This window comes from Sinocyclocheilus grahami, unplaced genomic scaffold (assembly GCF_001515645.1).
Source record: "Sinocyclocheilus grahami isolate Dianchi unplaced genomic scaffold, SAMN03320097.WGS_v1.1 scaffold635.1, whole genome shotgun sequence".
Classification (NCBI taxonomy): domain Eukaryota; kingdom Metazoa; phylum Chordata; class Actinopteri; order Cypriniformes; family Cyprinidae; genus Sinocyclocheilus; species Sinocyclocheilus grahami.
Genome location: NW_015505814.1, coordinates 329,207 through 343,752, shown reverse-complemented (window position 1 = coordinate 343,752; position 14,546 = coordinate 329,207). Strand labels below are relative to the sequence as shown.

The 14,546-nt window shown below is 35.8% G+C and overlaps 1 protein-coding gene across 1 annotated transcript; it reads left to right on the top strand.

Moving 5' to 3' along the window:
* The first annotated feature begins 840 nt into the window (after window positions 1-840).
* Window positions 841-13,789, top strand: LOC107558189 (acyl-CoA synthetase long chain family member 1). Its single transcript, XM_016241810.1, has 16 exons — window positions 841-1,181; window positions 3,437-3,658; window positions 5,512-5,626; window positions 5,726-5,790; window positions 5,973-6,074; window positions 6,517-6,616; window positions 7,162-7,337; window positions 7,446-7,478; window positions 7,610-7,661; window positions 8,202-8,275; window positions 8,661-8,738; window positions 9,664-9,729; window positions 9,867-10,010; window positions 11,665-11,766; window positions 11,929-12,000; window positions 12,804-13,789. Exons 2-16 carry the CDS (start codon window positions 3,464-3,466, stop codon window positions 12,942-12,944), a joined length of 1,515 nt encoding a protein of 504 aa, XP_016097296.1. The 5' UTR covers window positions 841-1,181; window positions 3,437-3,463; the 3' UTR covers window positions 12,945-13,789.
* Window positions 13,790-14,546: the final 757 nt, after the last annotated feature.

Sequence of the window (14,546 nt, the reverse complement as noted above, 5' to 3'; positions counted from 1 at the left end):
ATGGTGGATATATTGTGTATAGATACTTTAAAAAATTCAATAAAATCGTTATTACATCAAAGTAATGAGTGAAAATGCTTTATGCTAATGAGAATTCGGGAGTAAATGAGCTGAAGTGTTTTGAAAATAATGTCATTGCAAAAAAATCATAATGGTCATACAAGTGTTAATTTAGTGTTATTTATATACTATTATAGTATTTATTAATATTTTGAATGAGCTTTTATTTTATTTTTATTTTCATTTTAGTGATTGTCATGTTTTTATTATTTCTATTTAGCTTTATTTTTAAGTTTTAGTAATTTTAGTCATTTCAGCTAAGTTAGTTTCATCGATTTATATTTTGTTTTAGCTTTATTTCAATTAATGAAAATTATTTTTAATAGTGTCAACTTTAACAATACTGGCATCAGACAGCCCTACAAATAGGCAAGTCACCATTTTTTTTTTTTACTTCTTTTGATTTTTAGTGTGAAATGTGACCTGTCACATGCTCTTGACAAGCTCAGTGAGATTTGTAAGAGAGCTTATGCTTTCTGGCACATGTGGAATGTCGTCCTTATTTTTTTTTTCTCTTTATCTTTGTGAATGACTATTGTGTTTGAGCTGCCACACATCTCTCGTTCTCGTATTACAGAGCAGATGTGCTACTGTGCTGTTCAGCAGGAATTCCACAAACATACACAGCAATGTCAGCTCTCACATCTGTTGACTGGAGTTGTGTGCTTATGTTTCTGAGATAAGAAGAGAGTCAGTACACTTTGTATTGATATGTGGGATCCCAGAATCTGTGTGTTTTGGAGCACTTCATTCACACACAAACACACACACACACACACACACGATTGCATCTGCTAAAACAGACTACAGGACTTAAAAACAATCAGTCTGAAATGAAAAGTGCATGAGAGACGCATGAGAAAAAGAAAGGGAGAAATCGAGAGGGAAAGTGAAAGACTGACAGAGAGAGTGAGAGAAAATGAGAGAGACCCGCGTGGTGGTATTGCTGTACGTGAGGGTCATTCTGCTATTCATAGCCAATAGTTTCCTTCAGTGCTGCTTAGGTCAGTTTAACTACAACAACAGACACGCAGAAAGCATCCATTAAAAAACAGAATATTACAATAGAGCTAATACCCACACCCACAGAAGTAACCTAACAACTAGAGCTGCAAGCCAGGGTGAGTATTTTTCCATCCTTCAGTTTTGATTCCATCAGAAAAGTGACATTGTCAAGCTGTGTGTGTGTTTGCATGTAATACTTTGGGTATAATATTGTCCCAGAAGTGAGGTAAATCTAAGTGAAATCCGGCATCCTCAGTGGGAAAATCCATTCATAAATAAAGCAAAAAAATCTTTATTGAATGTTCTCATTTATAAGCGTGTTTTTTGATCTTTAGACTGGGTTAGTTCAAGGTCAGAGGCACTGGGACTTTAGTAGAATGGAAACTAGAGAAAGTTTTCACCCTGAGAAATACTGACATTGGCGATCTGCTATCAGCTGATATTGACATTTTATTTGCACTTTGTGAAATAAATTCTGAAATAAATTAAAACTGAACTTTAAAAGTGACATTGTCCTGTACATTACTGTCGTCTTTTATGGTACACTTTGTAGAACTGATTTCAAGTATCTTACTGAATTAAACATGAAATTTTGAAGTAGAAATTTTTAAATTGTATTTACTTGTTGTAAAATGTAGTTTTATTTACAACTTTGAAAAATATATTTTTTGATATAGTGCAGAGTACACTGTAAATGCACTAAAACACTAAAAGCATTGGCTTTCATTCACTGATTAGACAGATTTATTCATTTACAACCAATTTAGAAATAATTCGAAATGTGGTGCATCATGACATTATGATAAAATAATTCTTCTGCACTTGAATTTTTATATCTTTGCAAAATTTCTGTTGCTTACCGTTATGTCATGCCATATGTAACAATATTGATGTATTTGTAGAAATACCCTACGCAAGTTTGGAATAATTAAGACTTTTTGAGTTTGCTGGCCAATCAAGCACACCAGCACCATGGTCATTGAACCAGCTTTTGGTGCTTTTGGCAGTGTGGGCAGGTGCCAAGTCCTGCTGGAAAATGAAATCAGCATCTCCATAAAGCTTGTCAGCAGAAGGAAGCATGAAGTGCTCTAAAATTTCCTGGTAGATGGCTGCGTTGACTGTGGACTTCAGAAAACACAGTGGATCAACACCAGCAGATGACATTGCAGCCAAATCATCACTGACTTATTGTAATTCATGCAAAAGGAGCCCCTACCAAGTATTGAGTACATGTACAGTAAATGAACATACTTTCCAGAAGGCCAAAATTCAGCTTTGCCATCACAGAAAATAAATTACACTTTAAAATATATTCAAATAGAAAACAGCTATTTTAAATTGTAATATTTATAATATCAGAAATATGCAGCCTTGGAGACTTCATAAGAGACTTCTTACAAAAACAGTAGAAAGATCTTCATTATTCCAGACTATTGACTAGTAGTGTATATAAGTCTGTGGATAAAACAGCGGGCCAGTGTCACACAGACCTCTGAGGTGAAGGTCCACTGTATTATCTACAACACATTAACAGTGCTGTTCACAAGCTTTAGCATTCATTTTCACCCTCTCTGTGAAGATGAAGTGTTTTCAGAGATATTATCAGCAAACGTCTCACTGATTCAGAGAAGCTGTTTCTTTATTGTGAGAGTAGTCAAGTCAAGCTGCAGAAGTGTCTGAAGTCTTCCTGTCTGTAATTAGTCCGCTTCCAAGAGGAGAGACTGTACAGAGAAATACTGCGCTAGAGGCTATGGGCTGATGCAGCTGAAATATTTATTGTAGTTTTTTATTATAACCCAATTTTCTGCTCATATAGAGCTCTGATGAACAAGGCAGAGAAATACAGGGATAAAATGAAAGGATATTCTGACTCTTTGGGTGGGTTGAGTAGATATTTGAATATTATACATCTAGTTTGTTAAAAAAAGAAAAAATAATAACAACACAACACTATAATGTGCAATATAAATGATGGATACAATTATAAAACATATACTGATCAAATTAGAATAACAAAATAATAATGTAATTTATATATAATAATAAATATAAACTATAATACTAAACTAAATATTTTGTTGCAATAAATATAGTAGAATATTGTGCATTCCTAGTCTACTGGATTAAGAAATAATTTTTGAATTATTCTTTGACTACAATCTCCTGCTTTATTCATTTTCGTACAAAATGTATTTTTCTTTGTCATTTACTCAATATGAGTTAACACAGACACAAAAGTAATGTCAAATATTTACCATAAACATATACAAATGAAGCATTCACTTAAATGGATGAATTTCAAACTGATTTTCAGCTAACAATCAGGCTTTGTGTCTCACTAAAGTCATCCGTCTGTGTTTTCTTTTTATAGACTTGAACAAGCTGAACTGGCAGAGCAATGCAGGCCCAGGATCTGATCCGGCACCTGCGGATACCTGAGCTGGATGACTTGAGGCAGTATGTGCGCAGTTTACCCACCAACACCCTCATGGGCATGGGTGCGTTCGCTGCCATCACCACATACTGGCTGGCCACCCGTCCCAAAGCACTTAAACCACCCTGTGACCTCCACATGCAGTCCGTGGAGGTGCAGGTAGGTGTCAAAATGCTTCCATAAATATTTTATATCACAAAACGAATTTGTTGAGCAATGGTGAGGTGAAATGGTTCAGGTAAAACAGTCTCTCAGAGTCTGTGTGTAAAACTCTGGGTAGTCTACGTTATAGTTTTTTCAGGCCACATAAACAGGAAGGACCCATATAACCTACATGCAAAACAACCAACTACTGTTTAGATGATGCCACTTTAATACTCTGGCATGCAGCAATGTGGTAACTATTTCATTTTGAGATTATTAATTATTAACTATGCAATCATTTGTTAAAGGGGTCATATGATGCTATTTTAAAGATCATTATTGAATGCACAGTTGCACTTGAGGATATCTTGTTGCAGTGTTACTTGTTTTAATGCCTTATATTTCACTTTAAACTTTGCCATAAAACTTTGGGAAATCAAATGACTAATTCCTCATTGGAAATGCTCATTGTGGCCACCTGGTTTAAAAAAGAAAGAACTCCCAGAAGATTGATAAAAAACTAGTGCATTCTGATTTCCAACAGTTGCATAGCAGCCATATGGCTTGCAAATCCACCAAGGTCATGAGAAGTCCTGCACACTATCATAGCTTGTGAAACATGAATGTGTAACAATCACATTTATTTAACACGTTCAAAGACCTTTGAAGGCATTTCAGAGGCAAAAAGGGTGAAGGCGTCTGTCAGATGCGACAGTGATTTTTTTGCAAGCTTCCTGTAAAAAGCAGTTCAGCTTATGGCTTCTGTACACTGTGGCTTCCTCTGGGTTCACCACGGCACGATCTTTTTGCATGCACGTATGAACCCCCGAGTTGCCCATCTCTGTGACATACTCTACATTTTGTTAGGTCTTAGTGCAGAAAACATTTGCTGTGCTTCTTGTGACCGTGCATTGTGGTTTCATGGTTTCCACAAAAACATTAAGCAGCACAACTATTTTCAACACTTCTACAGGAATGATTTTTAAGCACCAAATCTTGAATGATTTTTGAAGGATCATGTGACACTGAAGACTGGAATATATTAAAATACGTTTCATGTATAGCAGAAAACTTTTTTTTTTAATTATAATAATATTTCACAGTATTACTGTTTTTACTATATCTTGATCAAATAAAGATATATTTGGGTGAGCATGAGAATTTAATTTTTTTCAAAAAACGTCAAAACTAACTTACCACATACTTTTGAATGGTAGTGTATGTGTGTTGGGACAGCCCACCTACAGCTATTTTTGGAATGGTTTTTCATCACATTCCTGCTTTTTTTCCTCACACACTTTTGTTCTCACACACTGAGTAGTTTTTGTGTATATGTGTGTGTTCACAGGTGCAGACTGTAACTTTGATTTGGATACAAATAACTGCAGCCTCTTTCAACCAGATGTGTGTAATTATGGATGTATGTCCTTGATCTCTGTCTTTGGCTGAAAGAGTTTGGGTATTCTCACCATTTCTTGTATGTTTGCTATGGTAACATACTGAAACATGTTGGCGACAGCTTTAAAGCGAGCATCTGTAAATTCCTTTAGCATCTTCCTTCCTTCTGCTGTCAATGGCATGGTTTTTTTTATCAAACCCTAATGCAGGGAAAGTAAATTGTATTTTCTTCCTGCTGTTAACTTTTATCTTGGACAAATTAATTCTGCTGGTACTCAAATTTGATTGGCGTTACAAGATATCTGATGTACAACAGCACTGGGACGATTCACTCTTTCTGTTCACACTTTGCCAGATTATCAATCTGGTGTGAAAACGATGTGAGATCGGATTTGCCTGGAGTAAGGAGTTATTTTATTTTTTATTTTTTTTGGTATAGAACATCATAGATTATTTGTTTTGTTTTTCAGGGTAGTAGATATGCTCGTCGGTCCATTCTACAGCACGGTGACACATACATGACGTACTACTATAAAGACGCTCAGACAATGTATGAGTTTTTCTTACGAGGACTACGAGTGTCAAGTAAGTCAACTAGTATTTAAAGTAGATATTAAAATCACCCAAAAATGAAGCCTGTCATCATGCGTGAGATCTTCACATTTTTGTGTGTTATTTTTATAGATAATGGTCCTTGTTTGGGATCACGAAAACCGGGCAAGCCATATAAGTGGCTTTTGTATAAAGAGGTAAGATTGCTACAGTCTGCTTTGTATTCTGAGCAAAATTTATTTGAAACCTTATTCCAGAACTAGTGTAGCCTTTTATTCTCTGAATGTTTTATTGATTGCCCTGTCTTGTTTCTATTTTATCCCATGTGGCTGCTCATTTGAGTAAGTTGTGTATATTCATAGGATGTTCATGTTTGTAGGTAGCAGACAGGGCAGAGTTCGCAGGTTCAGCATTACTCCACAGAGGTCACAGTCAAACAGGAGACAAATACATTGGCATCTTTGCTCAGAACAGGCCAGAGGTAATCACATGCACACAAACACAGATTCCTACTAAAACTGTCAACCTCAAATATGATGGTTTTGGTGAACACAGGACTGTAGGTGAATGGCAGGCTTATGTTCACTCATATAAAAATAAAATAAGCAATATATTTGCTTATTCAGTGCTTTATTTGTCTGCCACAATTATATAGTAACTTCTGAATTATCTTCATTTGAGGGGTTTTGTAAGGAATATTGATATATGCGATAATATATCAAAGTATCATGTAATCACTTCAGTTACATATTGATTGACAGCCCTAAATCCTACATTAATTGCTTTGCTTATTATACAGTAGGTGTGGCAACTTCTTAATTCTGTTTTGTTCATTCTATATTATTTCTATGTAAGATAAAATTATTTGTGCATACAGTATATATATTCCACAACTGATTCAATTGTGTGTACAATTTCTGTAGTGGACGATTTCAGAGCTGGCGTGTTACACATATTCACTGGTGGCAGTGCCACTGTATGATACACTTGGTACAGAGGCCATCAGCTATATCATTGACAAAGGTGAGCAAGCGCACAGCATTTTATACAATTCTGTGCAATGCTTTAATGATATATTTCCCTTCTATTCAGTTTTTATTTCTGCAAATAACATTTTTTAATGAGGACTTTCAAAATTGTTTGTGTCCTTTTTCAGAAAAGTGTTTTTTTTAACTGAAATTTAAAATCCAATTAATTAGATAATTAGTAATCATATTTCAATCGTAAGAACTCTTGTAATAGTTTTAGCATGTTAAAGGTTATTACAATATTATTGTATTTGGACTTGGTGTGCTAGGATCGACTGCACGCTGTTGCTGCTGTAGAGCAAGTATGGACTTGCTGCTGCCAATAGATACACAGACAAGCTGCTGTGAGCATGTATATATCCATATATCCCATAGCAGATCTAGACAGGTGGAGCTGGGGGAGGTGGAGGGTTCCAGAGGAAAATTACCAAAACTATTTTTTATTTCACTTGAAGATTTTAATGAAGATGGAAATTGTGTTGACATGTCGTGTTGTTGAAATTATGAGAACTTTGTTTTGAGTAAGAGCCTTTGTTGTAGCCACCATCTCCACTGTGATCTGTGACATCCCGGATAAGGCTCGTTTGATCCTGGACTGTGTGTCTGGCCGGAAGCACAGTATCACAACCATAGTGATCATGGGGAACTTTGACCGTGAACTGACTGCACAAGCACAACAGAAAGGCATTGAGGTCCTGAGCCTCAAGGAGCTGGAGGTCTGATTACGCACACACACACAAACACACACTTAGACACCCTTGGTAAGCAGTGATCCCATTAATCTTGTATTTGTGCTGCACTAAATAAAGTCTTTCTTTTGGCAGGCTATTGGCAAAGCCAACCACAAGACACCCATTGTGAGTAAAACTGAGCACTGTTTTGATTTACAGACTTATAACTGTGAATAATGAATAATTTTATTTGAATGCTTTATTATTTGTTTTCTGCTTCATGGTGATTAGTCCTCATTTTGCCTTTTTATTTCTAGCCTCCTAAACCAGAGGACCTGGCACTGATTTGCTTCACAAGTGGAACTACAGGTAAAATTGTTTATATACTGTATTTACTATGTATTTAACTATTTAATTGTCATTAATCTCAGAACTATTTTGTAGTTAACACATTAATGCATACTAATCCTTTTTAATGAAAGAGAACAAAACAGTATGCACAAATGTGGCTGCAACAATGATTGAGTATTTGATTTGTACTGGAGAAAAGGATCAGTCTGATTCATGAACGAATCATTCAGACTGGTTTTATGAACTGGATCAACTGAATGTGCCAAGGAGAACTACTGTAGAGTGAATTTCAAGATTTTTAGTGAATAATGACTATTCCTTTAGAAGAAAGACGACTTTTTAGTGTATTAGTCATACAGAACATCTTTTATGATACTTGTATGATTTTTTTGTTGTTGTCATTTTAGAGTTTGACAACCCTAGTCCTGATTCATTTTAATTTTTAATCTGTCTTTCAGATGTTGCCTCATTGTATCCTGTCATGTTTTATCATTTTTTAGGACTCCAACTCACTCAGAGAATTAATGTATAATTTTTTCTTTCTTTTTTTTTCAACAGGAAGTCCAAAGGGAGCAATGCTCACACATGGAAACGTTGTTTCCAATTGTTCCGCTTTCATTAAAATTACAGAGGTAAGCCAAGAGATTTCCACGTCTGTATCCTTTAAAATGTATTGTTTAACAATGTATTTCCTCATTTGTAAGCCACTTTGGATAAATGCATCTGCTAAATTAATATATGTAAAATTGTAGTGAAGTCTTTCTCGGGAAACAAGAGCAAAAATCACTTAAATGGCAGATCAGATCTGCGCAGTTTTTAGGAGCATGTTACCTTCATTTTGCCAGTTAATTGTTAAGTGAAATGTTTTCTTCAAATCAACTTCATTCTTTTTGTCTTTCTGTTATGTTCACCTCTTCTTGTGCCTCATTTTCTCATTTAATTGTCTGTTTCCTGTTCCATCCTCCCTCGTGTCTTGTGTATTGATGTGTTTGTATATGTGTATATGCGTCTGGTTAGGGGTTGCTGAAACCTAGTCCTCAGGATGTTCTCATCTCCTTCTTGCCGTTAGCGCATATGTTTGAAAGAGTTGTAGAGGTACGCTGTATTTCACACCGCACGTGTGTGTGTGTGTGTGTGTGTGTGTGTTTTACAGGTTCACTGCATGCTAAACCAGACAGACATTCACATTTCTTACCTACCACTAGCACACATGTTTGAGAGAGTGGTTGAGGTATGTATTATGCATGCACAGTCATTAAACAATTGTTTAATATATTTTCTATACAGTTTGTAACAAAGTTCATTTAGTTAATTTTTAAGGGATATTTTGGTTAAAGGAATAGTTCACCAAAAAATGAAAATTTGTTGAAAACTTACCCTCAGGCCAACTAAGATGTAGATAGGTTTGTTTCTTTATCGGAACATATTTGGAGAAAGCTAGCATTACATCACTTGCTCACCAATGGATCCTCTGCAGTGTAGCGAATTTAGCTCATGGGGAAATATGAATAATTAACCATAACTAGTTATAATTAACTATTCATATTTTAGATCCACTGTAGATATTTAGCTGACCACTCAGGGTCAACCGTCTTGTCAATTCTAAGAACGTTAATTTCCTGGTTAAAGGAAATAACCTTCTTACTGTACAATTCTATAAGGTGAAGTGAAAAGCGGCATGTTTGTAATAAACAAATCCAAATGATTGTGATGTTTTTATCAGCTGTTTGACCTCTTATTCTGACGGCACCCATTCACTGCATAGGATCCATTGAGCAAGTGATTATATGCTAAATTTCTCCAAATCTGTTCTGATGAAGAAACAAACTCATCTACATCTTGGATGGCCTAAGGATGAGTACATTTTCAGCAAACTTTCATTTTTGGTTGAATTATTCCTTTAAATATATGATATTTTGATTTCTTGACTGCATATATATACTGTATATATATATATAGAGAGAGAGAGATTAATTTGCATTATATTCTTGTTGCATAATTGTGTTTGTTTTGTGTGTAGGGTGTGCTTCTGGTCCATGGGGCCAGGATTGGATATTTTCAGGGTGATATCCGTTTCCACACTACTGCTGAACTTCTGCACAGTCCTTCCGAATTGTTGCACATTTTGTAATATTTTGAAGTTAATGCTTGCGTTTTAAGAGAACAGAAATCTCGCACCTTCTTTTTTATTTAATTAGTGAAGTTGAGTATTTCTTGTTTTAGAATGGGACTCTGAAGATTATAGACAGGAAGAAACACATCTTCAAGCTGGCTCAGGGTGAATACATCGCTCCAGAGAAGATTGAGAACATCTACATCCGCAGTGACCCTGTGGCTCAGGTCTTTGTTCATGGAGACAGTCTGCAGGTGAGAGACAGTGAACCATTAATATTTCATGTAATGGGTGAAATTACATTGTCATTTGCAGTGAGGGTGCGGGTCTGGAAATCAGGCGGACTACGGGTCCAACAGCCAAGACTCAACTTAAAGGGTTACTCCACCCCAAAATGAACATTTTGTCATTAATCACTTACCCCCATGTCGTTCGTCTTCGGAACACAATTTAAGATATTTTGGATGAAAACCGGGAGGCTTGTGACTGTCCCATTGGCTGCCAAGTAAATAACACTGTCAAGGTCCAGAAAAGTATGAAAGACATCGTCAGAATAGTCCATCTGCCATCAGTGGTTCAATCAGAATTTCATGAAGCGACGAGAATACTTTTTGTACGCAAAGAAAACAAAAATAATTACTTTATTCAACAATTCGTCTCCTCTGCGTTACCGTAGCGCCATTTTGGAGAATATCCACTGAACGTAAACTGCATATGCTGTTTTACTTGTCTGTGTCAGCCGCACCACACGGATACATTTTCTACGTTTATTTACGCTTTGATTTGAACGAAAACAGCGTATCCGTGTAGTGTGGCTGACACAGAACAGCATACGCAGGTTACACTCAGTGGACACTCTCCAAAATGGCGCTATGGTGACACGGAGGAGACGACTTGTTGAATAAAGTTGTTATTTTTGTTTTCTTTGCGTACAAAAAGTATTCTCGTCACTTCATAAAATTCAGATTGAACCACAGATGGACTATTTTGACGATGTCTTTCATACTTTTCTGGTCCTTGACCTTGTTATTTACTTGTCAGTCAATGGGACGGTCACGTTTTTCATTCAAAATATCTTAAATTGTGTTCCGAAGACAAACAAAGCTTTTACGGGTTTGGAAGGACATGGAGGTAAGTGATTAATGACAACATTTTCATTTTGGGGTGGAGTAACAATTTAATATGATACCCACTGAAAGGCAGCGGCTTTCAAACTGTCTCGTGCTTATTTGTGTTTGCGCTCTGTAGTCTGAAGGCCGTCAACCATTTCTATTTACAACACAATTTGCAGAGTTGAGCATTGTACCCAAACAGGACCCTGGACTTGATGACTGTCACTTCTACACAGCAGTGAATCAGAGCGTGTGGATGTGGTTTGGTGGGTCAGAGGATGGAATATATTCTCGTCACTTCATAAAATTCAGATTGAACCACAGATGGACTATTTTGACGATGTCTTTCATACTTTTCTGGTCCTTGACCTTGTTATTTACTTGTCAGTCAATGGGACGGTCACGTTTTTCATTCAAAATATCTTAAATTGTGTTCCGAAGACAAACAAAGCTTTTACGGGTTTGGAAGGACATGGAGGTAAGTGATTAATGACAACATTTTCATTTTGGGGTGGAGTAACAATTTAATATGATACCCACTGAAAGGCAGCGGCTTTCAAACTGTCTCGTGCTTATTTGTGTTTGCGCTCTGTAGTCTGAAGGCCGTCAACCATTTCTATTTACAACACAATTTGCAGAGTTGAGCATTGTACCCAAACAGGACCCTGGACTTGATGACTGTCACTTCTACACAGCAGTGAATCAGAGCGTGTGGATGTGGTTTGGTGGGTCAGAGGATGGAATATGTGTGGGTATGTGCAATAAGTGAGAGTAAACCCATCCTGTGTCTTTGTAGGCATGTTTAGTGGGTGTTGTGGTTCCTGATCCAGACTTTCTGCCAAGATGGGTAAAGAAAAGAGGCATTGAGGGCTCCTACACTGAAATGTGCAAAAGCAAGGTAAAACACTTACACAGAAAAAAAGACATTTGACTGGATTCAATGCTTTAATTTTTTATTTGCTGTTGAAAGCATTAGGACTTGAGATTTTGAATGAGCTGTAGTGTTTAAATGGCCTGAGCCACCCTTAAAGATCTGATGTCTGATATTGTGTTTAAACAGGAACTGAAAAATGCCATCTTAGAGGATATCATTCGGCTAGGCAAAGAAGCTGGACTGAAGTCCTTTGAACAGGTGAATCTAATGAACACAATTCTTGATAACTTCAACACTGCTGCAAATCACCTTTTTACACAAGGTTTTTAACCAGGGTCTGGGGATCCCTGGTTGTTCATAAATTACTGTAGGAGGTCCGTTAACTCACAAATAACACACAAAATGATTTTTAAAATTTTGAAAAAAACTTTGATATAGCATATTTAAAAAAAAATTCTAAATATGAATAATAATTAATTTCTAAACAATAATTTGTGCAATAACCTTTTAAAATAATTACATTTGCCATTTCTATTAATAACGTAAGTGTAGCATAATGTAAGTTATGCACATTATGTAACGTAATTGTTAGTGTTGATCAAATTTCTACATTAAATTAATTTTATTGTCCAAAAGAGAGATTAACATCATTTTAAGAATGCATTCTTAAAAATAATTATTAAAATGATGTTAATCTGTTGGACTATAAAATGAAGTTAATTTAGAAATTGGGTCTACACTAGTATAGCATAATGTAATAAAATATCATTTGTATAATTTTATTTTACAATTATTATTATTACTAATAGTATAATTGTTATAAATAGTATAATGAGATATACAGAAATATATATTAAATATAATTGATACATATTTTGAGTCCCCAAATAATATAGTTATAGTTAATATTAAAATTATTATTGTCCTTAATATTGTTAATCTAAAAAAATAAAGTAATATTGTTTTTTTTTTTACTGGGGTCCCTGGGTCAGAAATGTTTGATGACCCCTGTACAAGAAAGACTGTGTATTCTTTTCTTATCTGTGTGTTTGTGTGTGTAGGTGAGAGACATTGCCCTGCACATGGAAATGTTCTCTGTTCAGAATGGACTCCTCACGCCAACACTGAAAGCAAAGAGAACCGAGCTGAGAATCCACTTCAGAGAGCAGATAGACCAGCTCTACGCTAAAATCAAAATGTGAACAACTACAGAAAGAGCGAGAGAGAGAGACACCCGTCTACACTGAGGGTGAACTAGAACACCCCAAACATGCATACTTGCAATGTGGTGATGATTATGAAGGAGGTGCTCCAGTTCTGTCATGCTGTTCCATCACTCACATGGTGGGGAGAGAAGGACCACTGCGACTGGTACTTTTGTCATTTCTACCACTTGAAGGTGCCACAGTCATCTCTCAGAAGAGGTGAAGTATGGTCCCACCAGCGAAGCACATACCAAACATTTCATGAGCCCTGCTATTCATCTGTGATGGCAACTGGAAGTGAACCACCCCAATGCTTTAGGCCAGTGAATGCCTTGAGTGTAATAACCCAGAACACACCTGCAAGATCATATAAAACAAAACGACAAATGCCAAAAAGGTTTCTGATTTGTAAGCCATGTGCAGATATTTTTCTCAACACATTTAAAATAAGAGTGGTTTCCATTAAACTTCAGTAAATCGATATTTATCAGTTTACAATTTAAATTTATATTGTGAGTCACAATGCTTTTGTTATGTAACAAACAAATGGTATGGTTATGTGTTTGACATCTGGTCTAAACAGGTCTTTTCTATATCTACATAATAGATTTTCACTGAAATTGACAGTGAAATTACATCACAAATTGGTTCTTGTTGATACTCAGATTCCACTAACAGCACTTTGAAATCTCGGTACGTCTCAAATGTGCCTCTCTCCTGGAGATTAAACCTTGTATATAGGTTATCTATTTATGTTTGTACATCTTTATTGTATTCATGTAAATTGTGCAAACAATTATTTGTAGCATGTGGGTGTTGAAGAGAGAAATAAACTGATGGCATTGTCTTTTAATAGTGTTTGGGTTCCTATTCATTAACGTTGTAACGGTGCCTATGTTAAAAAAAAGGGAGTTTTACATAGTGGAATTGTAGTATTTCTGGTTCATATTCCACAGAATAGCCAAGACAGTGGGAGTGATCTTGGAATGGGTGAGAACTGCGATATTAAATATGAAATTAAGTTGAGTTTGTAGGTTAAAAACTCAAAGAAAACACAAAAGACATTAATACTCTACTAGAAAAATGTGACTTGTGGTACAGAGTTGCTGTATAAAAAGGCCACTTTGTTGCCCAATATTTTATTCTCTGGTGCCATTTTTTATTAAAAAATGTTTTTGTTTTTTTAAAAACATCAATGTGGGCAAAAAGATTCCATTACAATATAATGTGTACCATAAAGAACTACTCTATGACCTGCTACTAAGAGTACAACAATGATTTTCATATAATTGAAAGAATGAAACTGAAAAGGCAATGAGGTATATGGTAAAAGATTAATGGATGAGAAACTTCTCTCCTTGCTTCCATTGTCGTTACTCTCACCTGTGCCTAAGGCTATTGATCTGCCTGAGCAAACTTTCTAAATACAAATACCCAGAAATTCAAGAAACTAGTCTCACTGGCTGTCAGTGTCCTACACAATTTATAGACACTGGAAGCAGAATAACATGCTTTTTGCAACCTGGAACCAACAAACACACATTATAGATTCAACTCCTCTGGAAATACATTTCTATAGTTTCCAAACATCATTTGATT

What these genes read in the sequence shown, in the direction of transcription:
- LOC107558189 (XM_016241810.1), top strand. Translation starts at nt 3,464, where the DNA reads ATGCAGGCCCAGGATCTGATCCGGCACCTGCGGATACCTGAGCTGGAT. An exon ending in TGCAGTCCGTGGAGGTGCAG is followed by an intron (nt 3,659 to 5,511) that starts GTAGGTGTCAAA and finishes TTTGTTTTTCAG; the next exon opens with GGTAGTAGATATGCTCGTCG. An exon ending in CTTCACAAGTGGAACTACAG is followed by an intron (nt 7,662 to 8,201) that starts GTAAAATTGTTT and finishes TTTTTTCAACAG; the next exon opens with GAAGTCCAAAGGGAGCAATG.